This window comes from Salmo salar, chromosome ssa13 (genome assembly GCF_905237065.1).
Source record: "Salmo salar chromosome ssa13, Ssal_v3.1, whole genome shotgun sequence".
Taxonomy (NCBI): Eukaryota; Metazoa; Chordata; class Actinopteri; order Salmoniformes; family Salmonidae; genus Salmo; species Salmo salar.
Window position 1 is genome coordinate 10,932,701 of NC_059454.1, and position 27,707 is coordinate 10,960,407.

The 27,707-nt window shown below is 43.2% G+C and overlaps 1 protein-coding gene and 1 long non-coding RNA gene across 4 annotated transcripts; both read right to left on the reverse strand.

The window, feature by feature from the left end:
- Window position 1: 1 nt before the first annotated feature.
- LOC106566426 (kinesin-like protein KIF3B) lies at window positions 2-18,055 on the reverse strand. Of its 3 annotated transcripts, none has more exons than XM_045692931.1 (9): window positions 17,882-18,055; window positions 14,510-16,036; window positions 12,836-12,937; window positions 12,552-12,674; window positions 12,216-12,334; window positions 11,781-11,897; window positions 11,495-11,600; window positions 11,161-11,360; window positions 2-1,931 (listed from the first exon to the last, which is right to left on the reverse strand). In XM_045692931.1, the coding sequence occupies exons 2-9, from the start codon at window positions 15,926-15,928 to the stop codon at window positions 1,811-1,813; spliced, it is 2,307 nt and encodes a 768-aa protein (XP_045548887.1). In that variant the 5' UTR covers window positions 15,929-16,036; window positions 17,882-18,055; the 3' UTR covers window positions 2-1,810. The 3 variants fall into 3 exon arrangements, with proteins under 3 accessions (XP_045548887.1, XP_045548888.1, XP_013989924.2); XM_045692932.1 differs by having other exon boundaries at window positions 14,510-15,980; window positions 17,882-17,972; XM_014134449.2 differs by lacking the exon at window positions 2-1,931 and adding an exon at window positions 7,707-8,380.
- A 4,086-nt stretch (window positions 18,056-22,141) lies between these two features.
- LOC106566427 (uncharacterized) lies at window positions 22,142-23,409 on the reverse strand. The gene is made up of 3 exons (XR_001319878.2): window positions 23,230-23,409; window positions 22,814-22,914; window positions 22,142-22,676 (listed from the first exon to the last, which is right to left on the reverse strand). It is a non-coding gene; the product is annotated as an uncharacterized lncRNA (long non-coding RNA).
- Between the last annotated feature and the right edge of the window lie 4,298 nt (window positions 23,410-27,707).

The following is a 27,707-nucleotide window of genomic DNA, read 5'->3' on the forward strand; positions in this document are numbered from 1 at the left end:
GTGTAATTAGATAATCTTTATTCAAATAACAGTCGGACTTCTGCGTTGCCAGTCACACCGACTGTAGTGCATCTGCATAAGTTTAAAATTTGTCAATATCAGAATCATCTTATACATAAAGTTTAGATACAGTGACATGACAACGGGATAAAAATGTAGGGATTTATTTTAGATGCAAAATTCTATGGCTTGGTGACGTAAGAATTTCCTAAAAATCATGCTGAATTAATGTTATGGTCAGAAAAAAATAAATGAGGGGCTAACAATTGTATAAAGATTACCATCTCATGCCAAATGCATACAAGTCTCAACACACAGAATCTGAGTGAACATCACATTTTAGGATAGAACACATCCTTCCCATATAAAACATTGTAACGGTTGATCCGACCTTAAAACAAACAAACAAAAAAAATTAAACACTAAAGCCATTTGAAATGCACGTACCGTGTCAGATAAACACATAGAAAATTAAAGTGCACTTAAAATTATACAAATCCAAAAATAGTCTATTTCAAAGAAAATAAACAATTACAAAAAAATGGTATCTACATGTATATAAAAATGAAAAAAAAAAATAATAGAAAAGTTAACCTTTTTCAGTATTTAATTTTTTACACCTGCAAAGGTGATACAGGACTTTCTATATCTTAGTATACACATATACTGTCACAGGGTAGTATAACCCTGCAGTAGCAGAGAGGGAGTGGGGACAATGCTCAGATGCAGGTTTAAAAACAGTGAATTAAGACTGCATATTTATCCAAAACATACAAGGAAAGCTACGTCCATTTTGATTGAGGCCTCTTGTCATAGGTAGAAAGTTTAAGGTACAACAAATCAGTTGATTCCAAGGAACACTCAGAGCCAGATCGGAGGTTGGTAAAGATGAGGTTGAGGCAACACACAGCTCCCTGCCTCTCCTTTAGCCAGCCGCTGTAGGTCTGTAGAGTCTGGAGAATCTAAGGCACCTCAGAACCCTGATAGATGATTAGGCTTGTGTTGACCTCTAGTTCCCCTCTTCCATATCCCTGTCATATGTGCTCCAGGAAGAACAGCATGTAGTGATTCCAGCAGCGACCGGCCACATCGCGTGACGTGACAGACATGTTGCAGCGTGCTTTACCCTCGGGCCTGTACAGTTAGTTCACCATGCAGTACAAACAAAACACTCCCCACTTATTGAGAACAACAGAGACTTAAAGCTCAACTGTGTACAGACAGACCTGGATAACAGCTTGTAAACCTAAAGTAGGGACATTGACAACCACAAACACTTCTGGACAGAGACACACACCCCCCCCCCACCATGTCATTGACATGTACAGCAAAGCATTTAGATCAAGGTGTAATCTGCCCTTTCAGATGCCAGCACCCATGTCCACGTCTCCTCCCGTCACACTGCAGACCTAGGAGGGGCCCAGGAGGACACATGCATAGTTGTGAACTAGAGCTCAAAAAAGGATTGGTCTAGACGACACCATCCTTATCTGTTTACATTAAGAACATGTGTGGGACCCATAAGACTTAGGCCAGACTTAAGGGAAGGTAGTTTTCAACCGCTTGTCTCTGGAACATCATGCACAGATGGCATAGTATTGTACTGCAGTAACCATGTGGGTTGGTAAGGTAGATACAAATGTCTTTTTTTTTAAAAAAAGCAAAAATGATAAAGGTAAAATAAAAATTTTAAAAGAAAAAAAAAGTGCTTGAATCAGTCTCTGTCACTTTCTCTTGCAGACTGCAAAAAAACAAAACAAAATGCAGTCTTTTCAATTTTGGGTCCAAAAACAGGAAATGTGTGGAGTTATCACTTGGGCACCAGTCCACGGGATTGTGGGTATAAAGGATGTCCTGGGCTGGAGGGGCTGTATGGAGAGTTGGGGGTGCGAGAGGTAGGGGTACCAGTCTTCTTACCCGTTTTAGGTCGGCTGGTTGGAAGAGAAGAAGATAATGCTTTTTTGTGGGGGGGGGGAGACATCGATGTGGAAACATCATTGGATGGCTTCTAAATGTACTTATGATTTTTGCTTTATAAACCCTGTGGTATCGAGTAGACCTGTGACACTAAACAGGCAGAAACCCTCCCTACTGAAATAACTAAGGACAAAACCCAGAATGGCACTGGAGGGAAGTGACCATTTTACAGCTCCTAACCAATTGTGCTATTTCTTTGCACTGATCGTAACCTTTTTTTGTACATAATGTTTCCGCCATCGTTTCTTATGACAGAAAAGAGCTTCTGGACATCAGAACAGCGATCACTAACCTCGATTTGGACGAAGATTTCTACTTCAATGAGTCGGAGGTGAAAGACATTGATTATCGCAGACCAGGCACAAATCCCCAACACTCAGAGGAGGAGACGGCGCTATAGGAGGCCAGCGCGCAGGAGACTACGTCAGAGCAGATACGTCACCTCTACCCTCTGTTCACTGGAGAATAAACTGGATGAGCTCAGTTCGAGACTCTTCTCAACGGGACCTAAAGAACTATAATATCCTGTTTCTCAGAGTTGTAGCTGACAAAGGGCAATATAGATCTCTGCAGGACAGAATGGTGACGTCGGGGAAGAGCCGGTGTGCAATCTCTTATATAAAAAAATAAAAGTATCGAGGTTCTACTCAGCCGATTTAGAATACCCCATGATAAGCCGTAGACTAGTGATGTATGGGTTGACTCATAACTCACAGTCCCCGTGGCTATATCCGTGGGGCGGACTGGTTTAGGATCATGAAATATTGTGTGGATGAAGGGCGGGTGGATGGCAGGCAGGTTGAAGAGAAGAAAACAATACCATTAAAAAAAAAAAAAAAAAACATCCACAAATGTATAGTTCATATCCATGTTCTACATTGAGGTTTTTCTTTCATTATTTTAGGCTGTTTGGTATTAGTGCGTAAGCCTAATCTTTAGGGTCTAAGTGTACGCGCAAATAACCTTCACACCAATCGCCAAACACTTTTAGATACGGACAGTAAACATTAACTTCAGTCCATGGAGGCAAAAATGGACAATGTCGGAGTTTAATTCAATAAGAATATTCTGCCTCCAATACTGCCGGTGAATCAGCACAACAATTTACAAAAATACTCATCATAAAATGTTGATAAAATATTAAACTGGTATTCAACAAATTATAGATAACCATCTCCTTTATGCAACCGCTGTGACAGATTTCAAAAAAGCTTCACGGGGAAAGCACACTTTGCAATAATCTGAGTACGGCGCTCAGAAACACACACCAGGCAATACAGATACCCGCTATTTTGGAGTCATCATAAATAGCATTATAAATATTCACTTACCTTTGAGGATCTTCATCAGAAGGCACTTCCAGGAATCCCAGGTCCACAATAAATGTTGTTTTGTTTGATAAAGTCCATAATTTATGTCCAAATACCTCCTTGTTGTTTGTGCGTTCAGTGAGCTACTCCAAATGTAGGAAGCGCGCCCAGAATTTCACAACGAAAAGTCACAAAAAGTTCAATTTACGTTTGCTGAAACATGTCAAACGTTGTATAGCGTCAATCTTTAGGGTTTATTAACATAAAACTTCAATAATATTCCAACCGGACGATTCCAATGTCTTGAAAAACGTTATGGAACACAGCTACCTCATCACGTGAACGCGCGCCACAAAACACATGTCATTTTCTGAGTCACCAACTTCCCGGCCTTCTTGTTCGCTCCCTGTTCACTGCAAAACCCTGAAACTAGGTTTTAAAGACTGTTGACATTAGTGAAAGCCTTAGGAAGTGCAAAATGAACCCTAAGTCACTGTGTGTTAGATAGGCAATGACTTGAAAAGACTACAAGCATCAGATTTCCCACTTCCTGGTTGGATTTTTCTCAGGTTTTTGCCTGCCATATGAGTTCTGTTATACTCACAGACATCATTCAAACAGTTTTAGAAACTTCAGAGTGTTTTCTATCCAAATCTACTAATAATATGCATATTCTAGTTTCTGGGCCCGAGTAGTAGGCCGTTTAATTTGGGTACGTTTTTCATCCGGCCGTGAAAATACTGCCCCCTACCCAAGAGAGGTTAAAGAGGATGATAGCAGTGTTATGTATGATGATTGTGAGGCGATATACAGATTCAATAATCACTAGACAGAGACTTCAAATAGGCTTATGGCATGTCAAGGGAACTGTAGCCTTCTGTTTAGATGGGTTGAATGGAAACTGAAATCTGGACACCTACTGTAGGTATACAAAACCGCTCACATAGCCTTAATAATAAATAACGACTGCAGAATTAAGCATTTCTTACAGCAAAATTATTACTTGATTTCTTTCTTTCAGCATCTTGAGAGTATGCGAATACTCAGTTAGGGACCGTCTGCAGAGGTGCCATCTTTATCAGCATCATAAAAGCTGATCGTATTTCATCCACATAAAATATGCATCCGGGGCAAACTGAACTCATCAGAAACGTTGGGTTGTTTTCACAGCTTTCTATTTCCATACAACCAGTCAAACTGATGTCGTTTGGACATTTGTATTTTTATCTATTATTGTCTTTTATCCCCGGTTCCTAAACGTCTTTGCTCCACAAATGAAGACGACAGAAAACTTTATAGATGTCAACTAGATTGAAGCATTCATTCTATAAATATGACATTCTGTTGAGTAATGGTTTATTTAGTCTTCTAGGTCAACATATGATGTCAGAAGAGAAGCTGCATGGATCTAATTATAGACAAGTTGAATAACAAATAGCCTACAGAAATGTTGGAAATTACAAGCAGAAACGTATCTTAAAAAAATAAAATAAAAATAAATCAGGAAAATATTCTCCACCCCGTCAAAGTTTTGTTCCACCGACTGACTGTAGACTGCAGTGCATTTTCTATATTAGCGGGATAGGGTTTGGTGTGGGCCTTAGGTTTTTCACTCACATGTAGTCAGGCGGTTTTCACATGTAGTCAGGCGGTTGCGGATGGGTTATTAGCAATTGTGGGTGGGTGCAGCTAAACAGCTGACCCACGCACCATATTATTTACCAAGAGAGTTTATTTTTTGTAGCTGTCCATTTACCACCACTAAGACCACACTCAAAGAGCTGTATAGGGCCATAAGAAAATGCTCACCCAGAGGTGGTGCTCCTAGTGGCCGGTAACTAATGCAGGGACACTGAAAACCGCTGACCTAATTTCTACCAGCATGTCACCTGTGCAACTAGAGGCGAAAAAAAAATAACAACCGTACATACATATCCCAACCAGAAGCCATGGATTACAGGCAACATCCGCACTGAGCTAAAGGCTAGAGCTGCCTCTTTCAAAGAGCGGGACACTAATCCAGACGCTTATAAGAAATTCCTCTACGCCCTCCAACGAACCATCAAACTGGCAAAACGTAAATACAGGACCAAGATCGAAACCTACTACACCGACTCGGACGCTCAGAGGTGGCAGGGCTTGCAAACTATCATGGATTACAAAGGGAAACCCAGCCGCGAGATGTTCAGTGACGCGAGTCTACCAGACGAGCTAAATAACTCGCTTTGAGGCAACCAACACTGTGGCAAGCAACACAGCACCAGCTGTTCCGGACAACTGCGTGATCACGCTCTCCGTAGCCGATGTGAGGAAGACCTTTAAACATTCACAAGGCTGCAGGGCCAGCTGGATTACCAGAACTCAGAATGCACTGACCAGCTGGCAAGTGTCTTCACTGACATTTTCAACATCTCCCTGACTCAGTCTGTAATACTTACATGTTTCAAGCAGACCACCAGAGTAGAGGTCGACGCCGATACCGATTATTAGAGGACCAAAAAAAGATTTAAATTTGTATTTATTTATAATAATGACAATTACAACAATACTGAATGAACACTTATTTTAACTTAATATAATACATCAATAAAATCAATTTAGCCTCAAATAAATATTGAAACGTTCAATTTGGTTTAAATAATGCAAAAACAAAGTGTTGGAGAAGAAAGTAAAAGTGCAATATGTGCCATGTAAAAAAGCTAACGTTTAAGTTCCTTGCTCAGAACATGAGAACATATGAAAGCTGGTGGTTCCTTTTAACATGAGTCTTCAATATTCCCAGGTAAGAAGTTTTAGGTTGTAGTTATTATAGGACTATTTCTCTCTATATGATTTGTATTTTATATACCTTTGACTATTGGATGTTCTTATAGGCACTTTAGTATTGCCAGTATAGCAATATAGCTTCCGTCCCTCTCCTCGCTCCTACCTGGGCTCGAACCAGGAACACATCGACAACAGCCACCCTCGAAGCAGCGTTACCCATGTAGAGGAAGGGGGGAGAAAAAAAAAAACAAACTACTCCAAGTCTCAGAGCGAGTGACGTTTGAAATGCTATTAGCGCGCACCCGGCCAACTAGCTAGCCATTTCATATCGGTTACACCAGCCTAATCTTGGGAGTTGACAGGCTTGAAGTCATAAACAGCGCAATGCATTGCAAAGGGCTGCTGGCAAAACGCACGAAAGTGCTATTTTGAATGAACGCTTACGAGCCTGCTGGTGCCTACCACCGCTCAGTCAGACTGCTCTATCAAATCATAGACTTAATTATAACACACAGAAACACGAGCCTTAGGTCATTAATATGGTCAAATCCGGAAGCTATCATCTCGAAAACAAAACATTATTCCTGTTACATTGCACAACCTTCAGTGTTATGTCATAATTACGTAAAATTCTGGCAAATTAGTTCGCAACGAGCCAGGCGGCCCAAACTGTTGCATATACCCTGACTGCGTGCAATGAACGCAAAATGACAATTTCACCTGGTTAATAATGCCTGCTAACCTGGATTTCTTTTAGCTAAATATGCAGGTTTAAAAATATATACTTCTGTGTATTGATTTTAAGAAAGGCATTGATGTTTATGGTTAGGTACAGTCGTGCAACGATTGTGCTTTTTTCGCAAATGCGCTTTTGTTAAATCATCCCCCGTTTGGCGATGTCGGCTGTCTTTGTTAGGAAGAAATAGTCTTCACAGTTCGCAACGAGCCAGGCGGCCCAAATTGCTGCATATACCCTGACTCTGTTTGCAAGAGAAGTGACACATTTTCCCTAGTTAAAAGACATTCATGTTAGCAGGCAATATTAACTAAATATGCAGGTTTAGAAATATATACTTGTGTATTGATTTTAAGAAAGGCATTGATGTTTATGGTTGGAGCAACGTGTACCTAAGCGATTATATGCAACGCAGGACAGGCTAGATAAACTAGTAATATCATCAACCATGTGTAGTTAACTAGTGATTATGATTGATTGTTTTTTATAAGATAAGTTTAACGCTAGCACGCAACTTACCTTAGCTTCTTACTGCATTCGCGTAACCTCGTGGAGTGCAATGTAAAGCAGGTGGTTAGAGCGTTGGACTAGTTAACAAGACTGAATCCCTGAGCTGACAAGGTAAAAATCTGTCATTCTGCCCCTGAACAAGGCAGTTAACCCACCGTTCCTAGGCCGTCATTGAAAATAAGAATGTGTTCTTAACTGACTTGCCTAGTTAAATAAAGTAAAAAAATATATATATATATATTTTTTTACTTTATTTAACTAGGCAAGTCAGTTAAGAACACATATATAAATTAAATATTAAAATAAAATGATTCAAAAAAATAAATAAATAAAACGGCCAAATCGGCGTCCAAAAATACCAATTTCCGATTGTTATGAAAATTTGAAAATCGGCCCTAATTAAATCGGCCATTCCGATTAATCGGTCGACCTCTACACCAGAGTCTCTGTGCCCAAGAACACCAAGGTAACATGTCTAAATGTATATCGCTGCGTAGCCCTGAAAAGCTTTGAAAGGCTGGTCATGGTTCACACCCAGGACCCACTCCAATTCGCATTCTGCACCAACAGATCCATAGATGATACAATCTCAATTGCACTCCACACTTCCATTTCCCTTCTGGACAAAAAGGAACACGTTAGAATGCTGTTTATTGAAGGCTGAGCTGTAGTCAACACCATTGTCCATTCCTCTCCAAGCTCAGCACTAGCTAAGGACCCTGGGATTAAAACACCTAAATCACTAAGGAATTATCATGGTCCACACACACCAACAGTTGTCAGGAGGCTGAAAAGATTTGGCATGGGCCCTCTGCAGCTGGGCCTTCGAGTGGTGCAGCAGTGCTTGAAGCTACACTACAGCCCCGGGTTCGATCCCAGACTGTGTCACAGTCGGCCATCACCGGGAGACCCATGAGACGGCGCACAATTTGCCCAGCATCGTCCGGGTGAGGGGAGGGTTTGGCCGGCCGGGATGTTCTTCTACCATCGCGCTCTAGCGACTCCTTGTGGTGGGGCTGTGTGCCTGCAAGCTGACTTCAGTCACCAGCTGTACGGCGTTTCCTTTGACACATTGGTGCGGCTGAAGAAATAAAAGCTGAAATAAATCACTCTACTATTATTCTTACATTTCACATTCTTAAAATAAAGTGGTGATCCTAACTGACCTAAAACAGGACATTTTTACTAGGATTAAATGTCAGGAATTGTGAAAAACTGAGTTTAAATGCATTTGGCTAAGGTGTATGTAAACTTCCGACTTCAACTGTATGTCAGAATGCTGTTCATTGACTAAAGCTCAGCCTTCAACAACATAGTACCCTCAAAGCTCTTCATTAAGCTCGGGGCCCTGGGTCTGAACCCCGCCCTGTGCAACTGGGTCCTGGACTTCTTGACGGTCCGCCCCCAGGTGGTTAAAGTAGGAAACACCTCCAGGGGCCCCATAAGGGTGCGTGCTCCGTCCCCTCCTGTACTCCCTGTTCACTCATGACTGCATGGCCATGCACGCCTCCAACTCAATCATCAAGTTTGCAGACGACAACAGTAGTAGGCCTGATTACCAACAATGAGACAGCCTACAGGGAGGTGGTGAGCGCCCTGGCAGAGTGGTGCCAGGAAAATAACCTCTTCCTCAATGTCAACAAAACGAAGGAGCTGACTTCAGGAAAAAGTGGAGGGAGCATGCCCCTATCCACATCAACAGGACCGCAGTGGAGAAGGTGGAAAGCTTCAAGTTTCTCGGTGTAAACGTAATTGACGATCTGAAATGATCCCCCTACACAGATAGTGTGATGAAGAAGGCGCAACAGCGCCTCATCAACCTCAGGAGGCTGAAGAAATTTAGCTTGGCCCCTAAGACCCTCAGATACTTTTACAGATGCACAATTGAGAGCATCCTGTCAGGCTGTATCACCGCCTGGTACGGCAACTGCTCCGCCCACAACCGTACGGCTCTCCAGAGGGTAGTGAGGTCTGCACAACGCATCACCGGGGGCAAACTACCTGCCCTCCAGGACACCTACAGCACCCGATGTCACAGGAAAGCAAAAAAGATCAAGGACAACAACCACCTGAGCCACTGCCTGTTCACCACGCTATCATCCAGAAGACGAGGTCAGTAGAGGTGCATCAAAGCTGGGACAGAAGCTGTTTTTCAGTCTATCTCAAGGTCATCAGACTGTTAAACAGCCATCACTAGCCGGCTACCATCCGGCTACTCAACCCTGTACCTTAGAGGCTGCTGCCCTGTATACATAGAATCACTGGCCTCTTCAATAAATTGAACACTAGTCACTTTAATAATGTTTACATATTGCTTTACTCATCTCATATGTATATACTATATTCTACTGTATTTTAGTCAATGCCACTCCAACATTGCTCATCCTAATATTTATACATTTCTTTATTCTATTTAACATTTGTGTATTGTTAGATACTACTGCACTGTTGGAGCTAGGAACACAAGCATTTCACTTGCTAAGAATGTGTGTATATGTGACCAATAAAGCTTGATTTGAATAGTTTGTCCGGGTAGTTATTTGCATTGACCCTTTTTGCACCAGCTCTTTTGACTCATCACATATGATGTGGTTACTGTTTATTATCTATCCTGTTGCCTAGTCACTTTATTCATAGTTGTATGTACACTACATTAGTAAAAGTATGTAGACACCTGCTCGTCAAACATCTCATTCCAAAACAAAACCGTTCATATTAAGTTGCTGCGGGGTCATCCAGTCAGCCACAAGAGCATTACTGAGGTCGGGCACTGATGTTGGGCGATTAGGGCTGGCTCGCAGTCAGCATTCCTATTCATCCCAAAAGGTGTTCGATGGGGTGGAGGTCAGCGCTCTGTGCAGACCAGTCAAGTTCTTCCAAACCGATCGACCATTCATTTCTGTATGGACCTCGCTTTGCGCACAGGGAAACATGAAAAACAGCCCCGGACCACTACTCCTCCACCAACACCAAACTTTACAGTTGGAACTATTCATTGGGGCAGGTAGCGTTCTCCTGGCATTAGCCAAACCCAGATTTGTCAGTGGGACTGCCATATGGTGAAGGGTGATTAATCACTCCAGAGAACGCGTTTCCACTGCACCAGAGTCCAATGGCGGCGAGCTTTACACCACTCCAGCCGACGCTTGGCATTGCGCATGGTGATCTTAGGCTTGTGTACGGCTGCTCGGCCATGGAAAACAAATTTCATAAAGCTCCCGACGAACAGTTCTTGTGTAGACGTTGCTTCCAGAGGCAGTTAGGAACTTGGTAGTGAGTGTTGCACTCGGCGGTCCCGTTCTTTGAACTTGTGTTGCCTACCACTTTGCGGCAGAGCCGTTGTTGCTCCGAGACCTTTCTACTTCACAGCACTTACTTCACGGGGGCAGTCTAGCAGAAATTTGACAAACTGACTTGTTGGAAAGGTGGCATCCTATGACAGTGCCACGTTGAAAGTCACTGAGATCTTCAGTAAGGCCATTCTACTGTCAATGTTTGTCTATGGAGATTGCATGGCTGTGTGCTCAATTTTATACACCTGTCAGCAACGGGTGTGGCTGAAATAGACAAATCCACTAATTTGAAGGGGTGTCCACATACTTTTGTTTGTGTATATATATATATATATATATGAGTACATATCTACCTCAATTATCTTGTACATCCACTCAGTACTGGTACCCTGTGTATATAGCCTGGTACCCTGTGTATATAGCCTGGTACCCTGTGTATATAGCCTGGTACCCTGTGTATATAGCCAAGTGATCATTACTAATTTTGTATTTATTCCTTGTGCCATTTTTTTTTTTTTTCTACTATTTCTCTATTTACATTTCCCCCCAGAATGGGACAGAGCCTTACCCAGACTTTGGTTTCTTGACTGCCCCAGTGCTGGTGGGCTCGAGGCTGCTGTGGAACCTGGAGGCATCCACCTGGATCGCATCCTCTTCCCGCAGAGCATCCTCCAACGCTGCTGCTACCGTGGGCGCTATGACTGGCTCCTCATACTCCTTAGTGGTCCGAACGGGCAGGTCCATCTCCAGCATCAGGATATTCTCAGCCTGGGGAAACAGACAGAGGGGGGGGGGGGACAGACAGTATGGACTGCTACCACTCAGAGGTCAAGGCGTGAGTCACAGTCACCAGGGACAGAGAGCAGAGGGACAGAGAGCAGAGGGCATAAAGAAGATCATACCTTGTATCTGACCTCAGCCCTTATCACCATGGACGTGCGGGCGTGCTGACTCAGGGGTCTTCTGTAGCCCACCGCTGACACTGGCCTGGTCATCATCTGCTGGTCACTGAGAGAGAGAGTTATCAAAAAGACAGCCACACAATTTGTATGTGTTCCTTCCTACACAAGGGATTTTCCAACCACTTAGGTCAAACCCTGTGCATGTATGCATTATTACAGCATGTTTTGTACGCATATTTGACCATGTGCATGTCTAACTACTACTGCATAATTCATTTGCACATACTCCTCTATGCGGGTGATGGGACGCATTTTCCAGTGGTCGTCCTCCTCGTCCAAGAACGCCCTGTTCACAATCTTATTCTTCTCCTCCATGGGGATGAAATTCTCAATGATGAGATGCCTGGCAGACAGAATAACAAGGTCAGGGGGACCTCTTAACAGCCTGAGGATACTATTATTGATAATAGGAGGATGCCTAGGCAGTCATGGGGCGGTGGGAACCAACCACAGTACAATACCTAATCTAGAACAACTCTCCATGTTCCTTCCAGATATGCAAGGCAAAATCCAGGTCAAAGCTAATCACTCATGTTTATTCCAGGAATGTGCTCATTGTCAGAGGGGAACAACCAAAATAGACTACATTGATTTTTTTTTTTTTAACAGTGTGTGAGAAATGAGAGATGTGTGCTGGTTGGTGGCCTGGCGGGGTCCATACTTGAGTTTGAGATCCCGGGTCAACTCGTTCTGGGTCTGCTCCAGCTCCTGTCTCTCCTTGATGTGCAACTCCTGGACTTCATAGATCTCAGTTTTCACTGCCTGTAGCTTCGCAAAAAGCTGAGAGGAGACAAAATCAGAGGTATAATGAGGCAGAGAGCACAAGAGGAGACGAAAACACCATGGTTTCAGTGTAACAAACAAATGTACCAAGCGCCAATGAAAACTGAACATATTGTGCATGCCACAATCTCCTTTTAACTCTAGTAAACTGACAACATAAAGGACAGTTTCCTATGGAATCAAATGCACTATTTTGATACGGTTCCTGATCAACCTTTTTCAGCTTCTTGGTCTTGATGTCGACTTCCTGTTGTAGAGAGCTGTATGTCTCCTTCAACTCCAGGGTCTCCTCGTCACGATTCTCCACCTGCTGTTGCATCTCCCTCTCTCTGCGTTTCTACACACACACACACAGCCTCTCAGTAAGAAGGGCAAGGATGTGTAATCCCACAAAGAAGACTACTCACATAAATCATTTAATTCTTCCCATCAGATGGCAAATCAATACTATTAAGATTGTTTATTGAGTGTTCAATTCTCTCCATCCATACATATTACCTGTTCAGCAATTTCCTGTCTCTTCTGTTCAAGGATCCTTTGTTGCTCATTGGTGTGGTCTACTATGTTCTTTCCGCCCATCAGAAGCTTACTCTCCATCGCCTGGGAGAGGACACAATCAAGAGGTGTCAGGGAAACACAAAATAGCAGTGAAAAGTTTAGACACCTACTCATTCAAGGGTTTTTGTTATTTTAACCATTTTCTACATTATAGAATAAGTGAAGACATCAAAACTGAATTAACACATATGGAATCATGTAGTAAAAAAAAAAAAAAAAAAAGTGTTAAACACATTCTTCAAAGTAGTAACCCTTTGCCTTGATGACAGCTTTGTACACTCTTAGCATTCTCTCAACCAGCTTCACCTGGAATGCTTTTCCAACAGCCTTGAAGGAGTTCCCACATATGCTGAGCACTTGTTGGCTGCTTTTCCTTCACTCTGTGGTCCAACTCATCCCAAAGCATCTCAATTGGGTTGAGGGCTGGTGATTGTGGAGGCCAGGTCATCTGATGCAGCACTCCATCAATCTCCTTCTCAGTCAAATAGCTATTACACAGCCTGGATGCATGTTGGGTCATTGTCCTGTTGAAAAACAAATGATAGTGGGACTAAGCGCGAAGCAGATGGGATGACGTATCGCTACAGAATGCTGTGGTAGCCATGCTGGTTAAGTGTGCCTTGAATTCTAAATAAAATCACAGACAGTGTCACCAACACACCAGCACACCTCCTCCTCCATGCTTTACAGTGGTAAATACACATGCAGAGATCATCCATTCACCCACACCGCATCACAAAGACAAGGCGGTTGGACTAAAAATCTCAAATTTGGACTCAAATGTACATTGCTCGTGTTTCTTGGCCCAAGCATTCTCTTCTTATTGGGGTCCTTTAGTAGTGGTTTCTTTGCAGCAATTCGACCATGAAGGCCTGATTCACGCAGTCTCCTCTGAACAGTAGATATTGAGATGTGTCTGTTACGAGAACTGTGGAGCATTTATGCAATTTCTGAGGCTGGCAACTCTAATGAACTTATCCTCTGCAGCAGAGGTAACTCTGGGTCTTCCTTTCCTGTGGCGGCCCTCATGAGAGCCAGTTTCATCATAGCGCTTGATGGTTTTTGCGACTGCAACTTGAAGAAACGTTCAAAGCTCTTGAAATTGTCCACATTGACTGACCTTCATGTCTTAAAGTAATGGACTGTCGTATCTCTTTGCTTATTTGCGCTGTTCTTGCCATAAATGGACTTGGTCTTTTACTAAATAGGGCTATCATCTGTATACCACCCCTACCTTGTCACAACACAATTGATTGACTCAAATGCATTAAGGGAAAAATGAAATTCCACAAATTAACAAGGCACACCTATTAATTGAAATGCATTCAAGGTGACTACCTCATGAAGCTGGTTGAGAGAATGCCAAGAGTGTGCAAAGCTGTCATCAAGGCAAAGGGTGGCTACTTTGAATATCATTTTTATTTGTTTAACACTTCTTTGGTTACTACATGATTCCATAGTTTTGAGGTCTCCACTATTAATCTACAATGTAGAAAATACTACAAATAAAGATAAACCCTTAAATGAGTAGATGTGTCCAAACTTTTGCCGGGTACTGTATAGAATGAAAAAGAGAATGTTGGGGTGAAAAGGACCAGAATGTAGTCTCCTCACCTTGACTTTGGCAGTCAGCATCTCGCCTGCTTCCTGCTCCTTTTTCAGGGCGTCCATCTTCCTCTCCTTCTCCTTTAGCAGCCTCTGTTTCTCCTCCGCCACCAGACTGTGATCCTCCATGATGGCCTTCCTCTCCCTCTCCAACTTCTCCTGCTGTACACGCCAATAATCTGCACCCACTTTATCAGATGGTTCTACACCATCATCATCATCATCATCATCCTCCTCCGTCTCTCCATCCTCTGTGTCCTCTTCTAGTTCATCCCCAGCTTCTCCAACCCTCCTCCTCCTCCTCTTCTTCCCTGAGCGTTTCTCTAACTGTTCTTTGAGCCGAGCAATCTCTTCCTGGAACTCCCTGAGCAGAGCATCTTTAGGGTCCTCGTTGACGCGGGGCTTGTTCTTGATGTTCTTCGCCCGGTTTGAGTAGCGTAATGTGGTCAGTGTCTCTTCCACGTTGTAAGATGCTGGTCCGATGTTAGCCACCATGACTGTGCGGGCATTGCCCCCCAGGGAGTCCTGTAGCAGGCGGGTGAGCTTGGAGTCGCGGTAGGGGATGTGGGTGCTCCTGCCATCCACCAAGGCTGAGATAACATTCCCCAAGGCTGACAGGGACAGGTTGATCTTGGTGGCTTCCTTCAGGCGCTCTCCCTGGGCTCCTGTCTTAGTCTGCCTCTCACTGCCAGCCAGGTCCACCAGGTTCAGTTTGCCCACTCGAATGTGGTTCTCTCCGTCGACGCCCAGCTCGCTGCACTCGATGGTAATGACGAAAATGGCATGTGACCGGGAGCTGTGCTCATTCATATTGGTGGAGCCCACTGAGCGGTTCTGGTTCCCCACGTTCATGACGTGCTCTATTTCTCGTACACTCTTAGTGACGAAGGAGGAGAGGTCCTTGACGTATACACCCGTGTCTGGCCTCTCTTTCAGCTCCAGCCGGCAGGACTGGTCCTTGGACAGCAGGTCCCTGATCTCCTCCTGGTAGATCTCCAGGTACGAGGCCCTCACCAGGTACTGCTGGTTCTGGGAGCGGGAGATGTGCGTGAAGACGTGCTCAAAGGAATTGGGGATTACACCCCTTCTCTCTGGGTCATTGCGCACCCCCTCCATAGTGTAGGTCTTTCCTGTACCTGTCTGGCCGTACGCAAATATGGTCCCATTGAAACCAAGTAAGACAGAGTCCACCAGGGGCCTGAAGGTTTCATCATAGAGATCCACCTGTTTGGAGTTCCAGTCGTACACAGAGTCAAATGTAAAGACCTTGGGGTGTTCATGGGCTGCAGCCCCCCGGGGGTTTCGCACAGCCACCTGGCCCAGCTTCACATCCACCTGCACCACCCTCTCAAAGTTGGCTGCCCGCTCCTTCTCATTCATGGGTCGACAGCGGACCACCACCTTCACCGACTCTCTGGTCTTAGACATCGTGACGGTCCCCAGACAAACTGGCCTTGTCCCCCTGGCTTGTGTTTCTTTCCTTCAAGTATTGTACAGAGTCAGAGTTCACAATATCAGAGATGCCAGCATCAGAACCTGTAAAAAAATATATTTTTAAACACATATGATTATTTTCAAATAGCTATTGCCAACACGATTAGTTCATGTTTTCTTTTGTGATTATGAAGAACTTTGTGCACTGTATCAAACTAGCTTCCTGGCTACAACGTTTTTCAGACAGATAGCTTGCAGCTACAAAACATGGCTAAGAGTATGTGGACATTGTTGAACTTCTCATTCCAAAATCATGGTCATTAATATGGAGTTGGCCTCCACTCTTCTGGGAAGGCTTTCCACCAGATATTGGAACATTTCTGCGAGGCTGTGCTTCCATTCAGCCACAACAGCATTAGTGAGGTCAGGCACTGATGTTGGGGGATTAGGCCTGGCTTGCAGTCAGCATTCCAATCAATTCCAAAGGTGTTCGGTGGGGTTGAGGTCAGGGCTCTGTGCAGGCCAGTCAAGTTCTTCCACACCAATCTCGACAAACATTTTCTGTATGGACCTTGCTTTGTGTACAGAGGGATTGTCCTTGTGCTGATTTAGCTTCCAGAGGCAGTTTAGAACTTGGTAGTGGGTGTTGCAACTGAGGACAGACTATTTTTTAGCTTGTGTGACCTACCACTTTGCGGCTGAGCCGTTGTTGCTCCTAAATATTTCCACTTCACAATAACAGCACTTACAGTTGACCGGGGCAGCTCTAGCAGGGCAGACATTTGACTAAGTGACTTCTTGGATAGGTGGCATCCTATGAAGGTGACACATTGAAAGTCACCGAGCTCTTCAGTAAGGCCAGTCTACTTCCAATGTTTGTCTATGGAGACTGCATGGCCGTGTGCTCGATTTTATACACCAGCCAGCAACGTTTTTTTATTTATTTAACTAGGCAAGTCAGTTAAGAAAAAAAATTATAATTTACAATGACGGCATACCCCGGCTAAACCTTAACGACACTGGGCAAATTGTGCACTTCCCTATGGGACTCCTAATCACAGCCGGTTGTGATACAGCCTGGAATCAAACCAGGGACGCCTCTAGCACTGAGATGCAGTGCCTTAGACCGCTGCGCCCCTCGGGAGCTGGAATAGCCTAATACACTTATTTGAAGGGGTATCCACATACTTTTGGCAATGTAGTGTAGTTAGCAAGCTAACAAAACAACACAGCTGGCCGGTGACGTTTAGCTAGCTAGCAGTTTGAGCTGTCAGTTACACTGCTAGCTAGCTGGTTAATAAAACTAGGCAAGAACACAACATAGAATTAGGTTAGCTAAACTAGCTACTGTAGTTATTAACGTTAAGTAATTTCGTTAGCAAAACGTTGAAAAGGCATGAGTTATTGGCACACACAAAGTCACGTTAGCTTGGCAAGCTAGCTAGATAGTTATCGGTCAGTGCTCCCTAGTGAAAGCGTCGGAATATATCAACTCTGGTACTTCCAATGCTAGCGTTAGTTGATTGACGGTAACAAGCTAGCTAGCCAGTTCATCGCTGTGCACAGGCAAAATAACTCAATTGTCAAGGCTTTTCGGTTTGCTAATTCTGGCAATTATAGCAACAATAAAATATATCTAGCTAACGAATTGGAGAACATGTAAACATCATCCGGCAACAGATTAGAAAATGTGATTTTGCTAGCCTGCTCGTTTACAAAGAATCGGGACAGCACCCCAACAACCTCGATCGGACGGCCTAGCAACGGAAAAAAAAACATCCTTTCTCCGAATGGGCAGTAAGACAAGACAGTGCAGTTTGATCATGGGAGGCATCTCCCCCTGTGCAGTTTACGAGAACAAGCACACAATTAAAGTGAAACTCATTGACATTGTTAACTAACTATAATGCAAAATCCATGACAACATTGACATTGTCCGCTAGTTACCAGTCAAGCCAGTGCTTCCACCCAGTCAGCCATTAGAGCAGCCGTCCTTGCATCCCAGAAAACTGTCCCGGATGGAATGGAAAGGTGCCGGTTATGGCTTTTAACATAGCAGCCAATCGGTGTCTTTGTCCTGTTATGTAACAGCTAAAGACCTCTCCTCATAATAAATTGGAACAAATGTATCTTACAAAATCGTGTCAATATAACTTGGGACATTTTTATTCAAAAAAAAAAATGCATAGACAAATTGAACATTAAAAAGTGAGAACATGCATTAATTAATTGGTTTAGGCTACAGACATGCATCACCAGTGAAGCCTGAATATTTTCCATGTATCTGCACTGTGCACATGCAGAAGCTCAGTCATCATCGCATTTTAGTAATTTAGCAGACGCTCTTATCCAGAGCGACTTACAGTAGTGAATGCATGCATTTCATACGTTCAGATGCAGTAAATGGTATAGAGTACAGTATATACATATGAGATGAGTAATGTAGGGTATGTAAACATTATATAAAGTGGCATTGTTTAAAGTGACTAGTGATACATAATATTACATACAATTTTTCATTATTAAAGTGGCTAGAGATTTGAGTCAGTATGTTGGCAGCAGCCACTCTAAGTTAGTGATGGCTGTTTAACAGTCTGATGGCCTTGAGATAGAAGCTGTTTTTCAGTATCTCGGTCCCAGCTTTGATGCACCTGTACTGACCTCGCCTTCTGGATGATAGCGGGGTGAACAGGCAGTGGCTTGGGTGGTTGTTGTCCTTGATGATCTTTTTGGCCTTCCTGTGACATCGGGTGGTGTAGGTGTCCTGGAGGGCAGGTAGTTTGCCCCCGGTGATGCGTTGTGCAGCATAGAAGGTATTGCGGAAAAGGAACGTCTTTTTTATTTAACTAGGCAAATCAGTTAAGAACAAATTCTTATTTACAATGACGACCTACCCCAGCCAAACCCAGGCGACGCTGGGCCAATTGGGCGCCGCCCTATGGGACTCCCAATCATAGCCGGATGTGATGCAGCCTGGATTGTTGATGCTATGAAGAGTATAATAATGTAATGTATACAGCGTGTGTAATAATGCTACTGCTTGTTTAATAGCAGTGGTGTTGTGGAGGGTAAACACAACATTATTTTGCGCAAGGGTTTAGCGGAAAAAAATGGGAGCTTGACTTTATTCACCGCGAACGGTGATCAGAGTTTACTAAAAACATTTATCACTACATCACTGTAATAGTGAGTATGGAGTACAAGATCACACTCCCACACTGCAATGTCCTCCTCCTCACCCAAGATTAAAAAGCCATTCTAAAATTCTAAAAGCAGTTTGTCATGGACTACCCAGGAAGGGCAAATATTCACAGCTCGTCTTGCTTGTTACATTTTCCAGCGTAGTCCATCCCCGAAGAAATACGACGGCCGGGCATGGACATCACGGTCTCGTTTGATAAAAGCAGGAAGAGGAGGACACAGTTCCCGACGAAGTGGTCAGACTGGCTTAGGATGTACAAGTCCGGCTGGGCCAAGTCTTGCTTGTTGCTCACCACCTTCACCTGGGCATGGACAGAAACAATGATACACTGAATATAGCAGTATGCAAACAAAGCATGTTTACCAACAGCGCAACACCTGTGAAAAGTGGATGTACTGGGTATTTGTATTTATTTTTACTGACAAAGAACATCATCCAATCGATCACTCCAAGCTCACCTTATTGGAAGAACTTTTGGATCTCAGCGAGGTGGGACTGTGGCGATGTAAACAGAACAGGCAGAGGTTTTCTTGACCCAGAGCTTGAGGGCCCGGCAGATCTCAGCGCGATCCGGGAAGGACATGGTCATGGGGTTATAACCCATGGTCATGGCGAGGGGGTTATAACCCATGGTCATGCATTACCGACTGAGCCACACAGGCCGAGTGTGTGTGTGTTTCCAGTTCATCGACTGAGCCACACAGGCCAAGTGTGTGTATTTGTGTGTTCCCAGCTCATCAACTGAGCCACACGGTCTGAGTGTGTGTATGTGTGTGTTCCCAGCTCACCCAACCAGAGCCGATCCTCAGCTGTACGCCCACATATGGCCTGGGCAGCGATGTGGTTCCTGTCCCTCCCTCCTACACTACATACTGCTGCAGACCCATATACTCCTGTATCACAGGGAACTGAGCTGGGGCACCAGGACAGGGCCAGGACAGGGCACTCTGATGGAGGGAACATGTGCATGGAAGACATGAGAGGGGAAGCAAATTGGGACTGCAGTTAAAAATTTGCCAGCTGGCTAAAACTGGCACTTCTATAGTCATGTTGAATAATGGGCACTATCCTTGTAAAACTACATTTAAATGAATACATTTCTTATGGTATTTATTCTGTTATACCACCAGTAAGTTAAGCAAAAATCATGCTGATGTTTCACTAATAGGACAGCTATGTACTGTGGATCCAGTGAGGTAGGTGGTAGGAAGTGAAGGACAAGCCACCAAACAAGACAGACCTGTCAGACTCCACTCCTACATGGTCACAAATGGAAAGGATGTCCCATCCTGATAAATACAGACAGTGACGTTTCAGAAAACACCATGAGTGAGGCTTTACAAGACATTTATACCAGATCCAACTGTTTTCGCCACGTGGTAAACATAAATACACTGAAATAGAAAACTCAACATGCAACAATTTCTAATATTTTACTGAGTTACAGTTCATATAAAGGCAATCATTCAACTGAAATAAATTAATTTAGGTCCTAATCTATGGATTTCACATGACTGGGAATACAGATATGCACCAGTTGGACACAAATACCTTAAAAAGGGTTAGGGTGTGGATCATTAAACCAGTCAGTATCTGGTGTGACCACCATTTTCCTCATGCAGCGGGACATTACCTTCGCATTGAACTGATCAGACTGTAGATGGTGGCCTGTGGAATGTCTTCCTAATACTCTTCAATGGCTGTGTGAAGTTGCTGGATATTGGAACACACTGTTGTACATGTTTGGGATGCTCTGAATCAACATGCTCAATGGGTGACATGTCTGGTGAGTATGCAGGCCATGGAAGAACTGGGACATTTTCAGCTTCCAGGAAATGTGTACAGATCCTTGCGACATGGGGCTGTGCATTATCATGCTGAAACATGAGGTGATGACTGCAGATGAAAGGCACAACATGGCCTCAGGATCTCATCAGAGTATCTCTGTGCATTCAAATTGCCATAGATAAAATGTCATTGTGTTCATTGTCCGTAGTTTATACCTGCCCATACCATAACCCCACTGTCGCTGACATCAGCAAACGACACCATACACGTGGTCTGCGGTTGGGAGGCCAGTTGAACGTACTGCCAAACACCAGTCTCAACGTCAACAGCGAAGAGGCAACTCCGGGATGCTGGCCTTCTAGGCAGAGTTGCAAAGAAAAAGCCATATCTCAGACTGGTCAATAAAAAGTAAAGACTAAGATGGGCAAAAGAACACAGACACTGGACAGAGATATGGCTTTTTCTTTGCAACTCTGCCTAGAAGATCAGCATCCCGGAGTCGCCTCTTCTCTGTTGACGTTGAGACTGGTGTTTTGCGGGTACTATTTAATGAAGCTGCCAGTTGAGGACTTGTGAGGCGTCTGTTTCTCAAACTAGACACTAATGTACTTGTCCTCTTGCTCAGTTGTGCACCGGAGCCTCCCACTCCTCTTTCCATTCTGGTTAGAGCCAGTTTGCGCTGTTCTGTGAAGGGAGTCGTACACAGCGTTGTACAAGATCTTCAGTTTCTTGGCAATTTCTCGTACGGAATAGCCTTCATTTCCCAGAACAAGAATAAACTGATGAGTTTCAGAAGAAAGTTATTTGTTTCTGGCCATTTTGAGCCTATAATTGAACCCACAAATGCTGACGCTCCAGATGCTCAACTAGTCTAAAGGCCAGTTTTATTGCTTCTTTAAATCAGAACAGTTTTCAGCTGTGCTAACATAATTGCGAAAGGGTTTTCTAATGATCAATTAGCCTTTTAAAATGATAAACTTGGATTAGCTAACACAACGTGCCATTGGAACACAGGAGTGATGGTTGCTGATAATGGTTCTCTGTACACCTATGTAGATATACAATTTTTTTTAATCTGCCGTTTCCAGCTACAATAGTAATTTACAACATTAATGTCTAAACAAGGAAATTTCCCCAAACTTTTGAACAGTAGTGTATGTAAACTAATTTGTGCACAAAATTTGAGAGAAATAAGGTTTTTGTGCATATGGAACATTTCTGGGATCTTTTATTTCAGCTCATGAAACATGGGACCAACACTTTCCATGTTGCATTTATATTTTTGTTTGTATAGATGGTATGTGAGAGATGTGTGGGTAAATACAGTTATAGTAACAATCCACCTGGGGGCAGTGTTTTACTGTGCCATGCATTCTTTTCATTGGCATGAACAACACCAAATCAATGAATTAGTTACAAGAAAGGAATTTAATTGATATAAAAAGACAGACTCTGTTCCATGACCTAGTTTTCAAACAATCTCTCTGACCAGTTTCAAAGTGTATTTTTTTGGTAACTAGGCTCAATACCTAAACAACAATTCTTTAATCATCTCTGACTCTGCACCTCAATCACAACACTCCCCTTTATGGGGCAGGACTTCCTGTCTACACTCTGGGCAGCTGACTCAGTAGTCTGCCCTTAGGCCAGAGTGTTGGGGCAAGCTGCTCCATGAAGTCCTCTAGGCTTACCACGCCGTGGTAGTGTGTCAGAGCCTCCAGCTGGAAGAACTCACTGTATGGGGACATGTACCTGTTAAAATGGGGACACAGCTGTGAGCTTGAATCCTTCCTGCGTCTCATTTCTCCCAAAGTGTGCAAATCACTTGATGGATTTAAAAGGAAAGGACTGGTGAGATCAACATCAGGAAACGTTATTTCGAAACGTACATTTGAACACGGAGGCGCGTGGTGGCGGTACACTGTCATTGTGCAACTCAGCGTTTTTGCCAAAGACCCCAGAGAGTCGTCGGCTTGGTTTCCAAATCGACCTGAGGAACCAAATTGGCAATGGCAATTAATTATTTGAATTGGCTAGGCTATAGTTACCAACTTCAACTCTGAAGTTAGCTGGTTTAATCATAATTTATATTTGTAAAATAAAAAGCTAGATAGCAATAAATACATTAATCTGCAAGAATAAATAAAAGTTAAATAAACTTGACGGGGTAGGCCGACAATAAGGATTTGTTCCTAACTGACTTGCCTAGTTAAATAAATACAACCATAGCCAACGCATCACCAGATACTTATTCAAGTAAGTAGCAAACGTTAATGTTTACAAGGAAAGTTGATACAATTATTACCCATGCAAGGCAAATATAAAATGTAGCCGTTGTCGTCACACGTTAACTCTGTAGCAAACGTTAGACTAATTTGTAGCAATATTGCTGTAAGGAAATAACAAACCACAAAAAAAAGTTTCAAGCGATTCAGTTTCGCCGCCATTGTGTTTCATTCTACATCCCAGAATGCATTGGATACTGAAAAAAGTTTAACCCCCGAGGTGCTGATCTCCTTGTTCAGCTGCATCACTGAAACTTAAATTGATGTGGAATTGGAAATTCATATGATCTTGGATGGTATATGGAATCTTTAGACACATGTGTCTTTTTACAGACTTTGGTAAAAAGGTTTGAAGAGATTATCTATCACAGGATTTGTATGTGTAAGGTAAAACCAACACAGACCCTTAGACTAGCAACACTTTGTTTGGGTGTGGCCTCAAACCACATTACATAAACTCTTAGAAAAAACGGTTCCAAAGGGATTCTTCAGCTGTCCCAATAGAAGAACCCTTTTTGGTTCCACGTATAATCTTTTTGGGTTCCATGTAGAATCCTTTGTGGAAAGGGTTCTGCATGAATCCAAAAGGGTTCCAACTGGAACCAAAAAGGGTTCTTCAAATAGGTTATAGAACCCATAGGTTCTTCCTATGGGGACAGCTGAATAACCCTTCAGGTTCTAGATAGCACCCTTTTCTAAGAGTGTAGTGCTGTGTGTGTGTGTGTTAAAGATAAAGAGTCTGCCTGTATATTTGTGCATTGAATGGGGCATTAAAAACCCTCCCTGTCAACACTGCTGTCAATGAAGACATGGTCTAATTGGGTGATAATCTAATCTTGTTTTATAATTATTGTAATTTAGAAGACAGCAGAAGTTAATGAGGTGTCTTTAGCTTTAAATGTTATACTGAACAAACAATTTCAACTATTTACTGAGTTACAGTTCATATAAAGAGATCAGTCAATTGAAATGAATAGATTAGGCCCTAATCTATGGATTTCATATGATTGGGCAGGGGTGCAGCCATGGGTGGGCCTGGGAGGGCATAGGCCCACCCACAGCCAATCAGAATTAGTTTTTCCCCACAAAAGGGCTTTATTACAGACAGAAATACTCCTGTTTCATCAGCTGTCCGGGTGGCTGGTCTCAGATGATCCCGCAGGTGAAGAGGTCCTGGGCTGGCGTGGTTACACGTGGCCTGTGGTTGTGAGGCCGGCTGGATGTACTGCCAGATTCTCTAAAACGATGTTGGACACTGCTTATGGTAGAGAAATGAACATTCAATGCTCTGGCAACGGCTTTCTAGACATTCCTGCAGTCAGAATGCCAATTGCATGCTTCCTCAAAACTTGAGTCATCTGTGGCATTATGTTGTGTGACAAAACTGCACATTTTAGAGTGGCATTTTATTGTCCCCGGCACAAGGTGCACCTGTGTACTGATCATGCTGTTTAATCAGCGTCTTGACATGCCACACCTGTCAGGTGGATGGATTATCTTGGAAAAGGAGAAATGCTCACTAACAGGGATGTAAACAACATTTTAGAGAAATAAGGTTTTTGTGCGTATGGGACATTTCTGGGATCTTTTATTTCAGCTCATGAAACATGGGACCAACACTTTACATGTTGCGTTTTTATATTTTTGTTCAGTATAATAGACAGACTAACCGTGAGCAGTTCATATGTTCATGGGTGAAATCTCCCATCCCCCTTCTCCCGCAACCATGTGCAGATATGTGTACTCATGCAGACAAAATACACACACACATATGCAGGTACAGACTTTCCTCAAAATCCTTCTGCTGTTCTATATGTATGTGAACCTCTCTTACTCTGAATGTAGTTCACTCATAGAGGTCCATGACATGTATGTGACCGTGCAGAATACCAAATGAAATATGTGCTGTAATGAGCTCTGGTCAATTGCTACCAGGTTGTGGAACTTGATGGATTGGCTGTTCGTCCCATTACTTGAGAGGAAACTGCTCAAAGCCCACCCTTACAGGTTCAAATTCAGTCATCGCAATTCAAGGTATTTTCTCAGTCTCTCTTTCATGTGTTTGCTTCTGTCTCTTCGCGGCCTCTTTTCCTGTCTTTCTCTGCTCCACCCCCATCTCTTGAACACACACTGTTTTTCATTGTTAGAGATGACAGTGATGATAAGAATGCAGAGAGACACAACTCTCCACCCTGAGACCTCCTTCAGATGGATAACTGAAATAGATTAACAGACGACGGGCGGTGTATGATTGTTCTTTATATTTATGTCTCTGTCTCTTTTAGCCTCACTATTACTCTCTTTTAGCTCCATAATGAGAGATTTACAAATGCTAGGTATGGGAACTTTAAGGCACAGGAAAGGTTGCAGAGCACCGATAAGACAAAAACATTTCCATAATCTGCAAACCTCTGTGTATCTATTTGCATAAAAAACGACATTTTATGTGGATATCTTTCAATCTGTTTCTATGCTTACTATTGTCTTATCTACCCATCCCCCCTCCCTTTACATTGTCTCTATCAAGTCCCCTCTCTCTACCTTGTCTCTATAAAGTCCCCTCTCTCTACCTTGTCTACTATGAAGCCCCCTCTCTCTACCTTGTCTCTATAAAGCTCCCTCTCTCTACCTTGTCTCTATGAAGCCCCGTTCTATCCCTCTTCTACCTTGTTTCTATGATGCCCCGTTCTCTCTACCTTGTCTCTATGAAGCCCCATTCTCTCTACCTTGTCTCTATGAAGCCCCGTTCTCTCTACCTTGTCTCTATGAAGCCCCGTTCTATCTACCTTTTCTCTATGAAGCCTCGTTCTCTCTACTTTGTCTCTATTACGCTCCCCTCTCTCTCCAACAGAGTCTTATCTCCTCCTGCCTATATGGAAGGGGTGGTGGACCTTTGACCTCTCCTCCTGTCGACAAGCAGTGATGTCACACCGTCCTTGCTTTACTAGTGCCTGTTTGGGTACACTCCCAGAGGACCAAAAAGGACAGCATATAGACTGAATACATTTTTAAAGCTATACTTGTGCTCAACACACAACACACTACATTGCGAGCATGGAAAGAGACTGAGCGAAAAGGAAACCAGGTAGATCAAAGGTATTTAAGAGAATCTTATTTCAGTGTTGTACTTTACTGACATCAGGATTGGTTTCCCCTCTGGCAGCATGACAAGGTTATGATGTATTTCTGGTTTGACGGGCAATACTGGGTCCACCCTTCTGCCTTATCAACCTACTGCAGACTGCTGGTGTGGACTGTCTCATGATGATATCACACCTCATCAAAAGTACACAGCCACTACTGACCTCTCTCACGATACCTCCCTACCTAGGTCATTACCAAGCCCACTCAACAAATGTAGGGGTATGTTTTCATTGTGACTAACTATTACTTGTTACCATACTACCACTACGTTATTACATATTTATTCTGCGTTGTAATATAAAGTGTACACTTCCATATAAAGTAACATTCATTCAATCTAACATCAAAACAAGGTCTCAAACCCTGTTTAACAGTCACTCCTAAAACACGGTCTCAAAACCCTGTTTAACAGTCACTCCTAGAACAAGGTCTCAAACCCTGTTTAACAGTCACTCCTAAAACAAGGTCTCAAACCCTGTTTAACAGTCACTCCTAAACAAGGTTCAACCCTGTTTAACAGTCACTCCTAAAACAAGTTCACCCTGTTTAACAGTCACTCCTAAAAAGGTCTCAAACCCTGTTTAACAGTCACTCCTAAAACAAGGTCTCAAACCCTGTTTAACACACTCCTAAAACAAAGTCTCAAACCCTGTTTGACAGTCACTCCTAAAACAAGGTCTCAAACCCTGTTTAACAGTCACTCCTAAAACAAGGTCTCAAACCCTGTTTAACAGTCACTCCTAAAACAAGGTCTCAAACCCTGTTTAACAGTCACTCCTAAAACAAGGTCTCAAACCCTGTTTGACAGTCACTCCTAAAACAAGGTCTCAAACCCTGTTTAACAGTCACTCCTAAAACAAGGTCTCAAACCCTGTTTAACAGTCACTCCTAAAACAAGGTCTCAAACCCTGTTTGACAGTCACTCCTAAAACAAGGTCTCAAACCCTGTTTAACAGTCACTCCTAAAACAAGGTCTCAAACCCTGTTTAACAGTCACTTCTAAGGGAATTTAGTAAGTTATTTCACCACCTCTCCTGACTGTAACCAAATATGTTTTGTGAAGAGACCTGCTATAATTTCATTTGTGTCTCCCTTAGTGGCTTACAAAGTTTATGTGGCTCTGTTGTATTGGTTGGTGTTACTCAAAAGGGCTTGTCTGGTTGTGTGTGTGTTTGAAGTCTGAATCCACACACAAGTAAAGTTGCTAGTGTTCCACTGCTGCTAATTACAGCTTTAGCCTAACTTGTGTGTCTGTTGAATATTCTTAACACTGAATTAAAGTGATTTTTGGGACTGACACGTTCCCAATATAATCCCAGCCAAGTGAGCCAACATGCTACTGTCCTGCTACTGG

Coding starts and splice junctions, on each gene's coding strand:
- LOC106566426 (XM_045692931.1), bottom strand. CDS start 15,928: ATGTCTAAGACCAGAGAGTCGGTGAAGGTGGTGGTCCGCTGTCGACCC. Junction 12,938..14,509: donor TGCTGACTGCCAAAGTCAAG/GTGAGGAGACTA, acceptor GTCCTCTCCCAG/GCGATGGAGAGTAAGCTTCT. Junction 12,335..12,551: donor AGACCAAGAAGCTGAAAAAG/GTTGATCAGGAA, acceptor GTCTCCTCTCAG/CTTTTTGCGAAGCTACAGGC.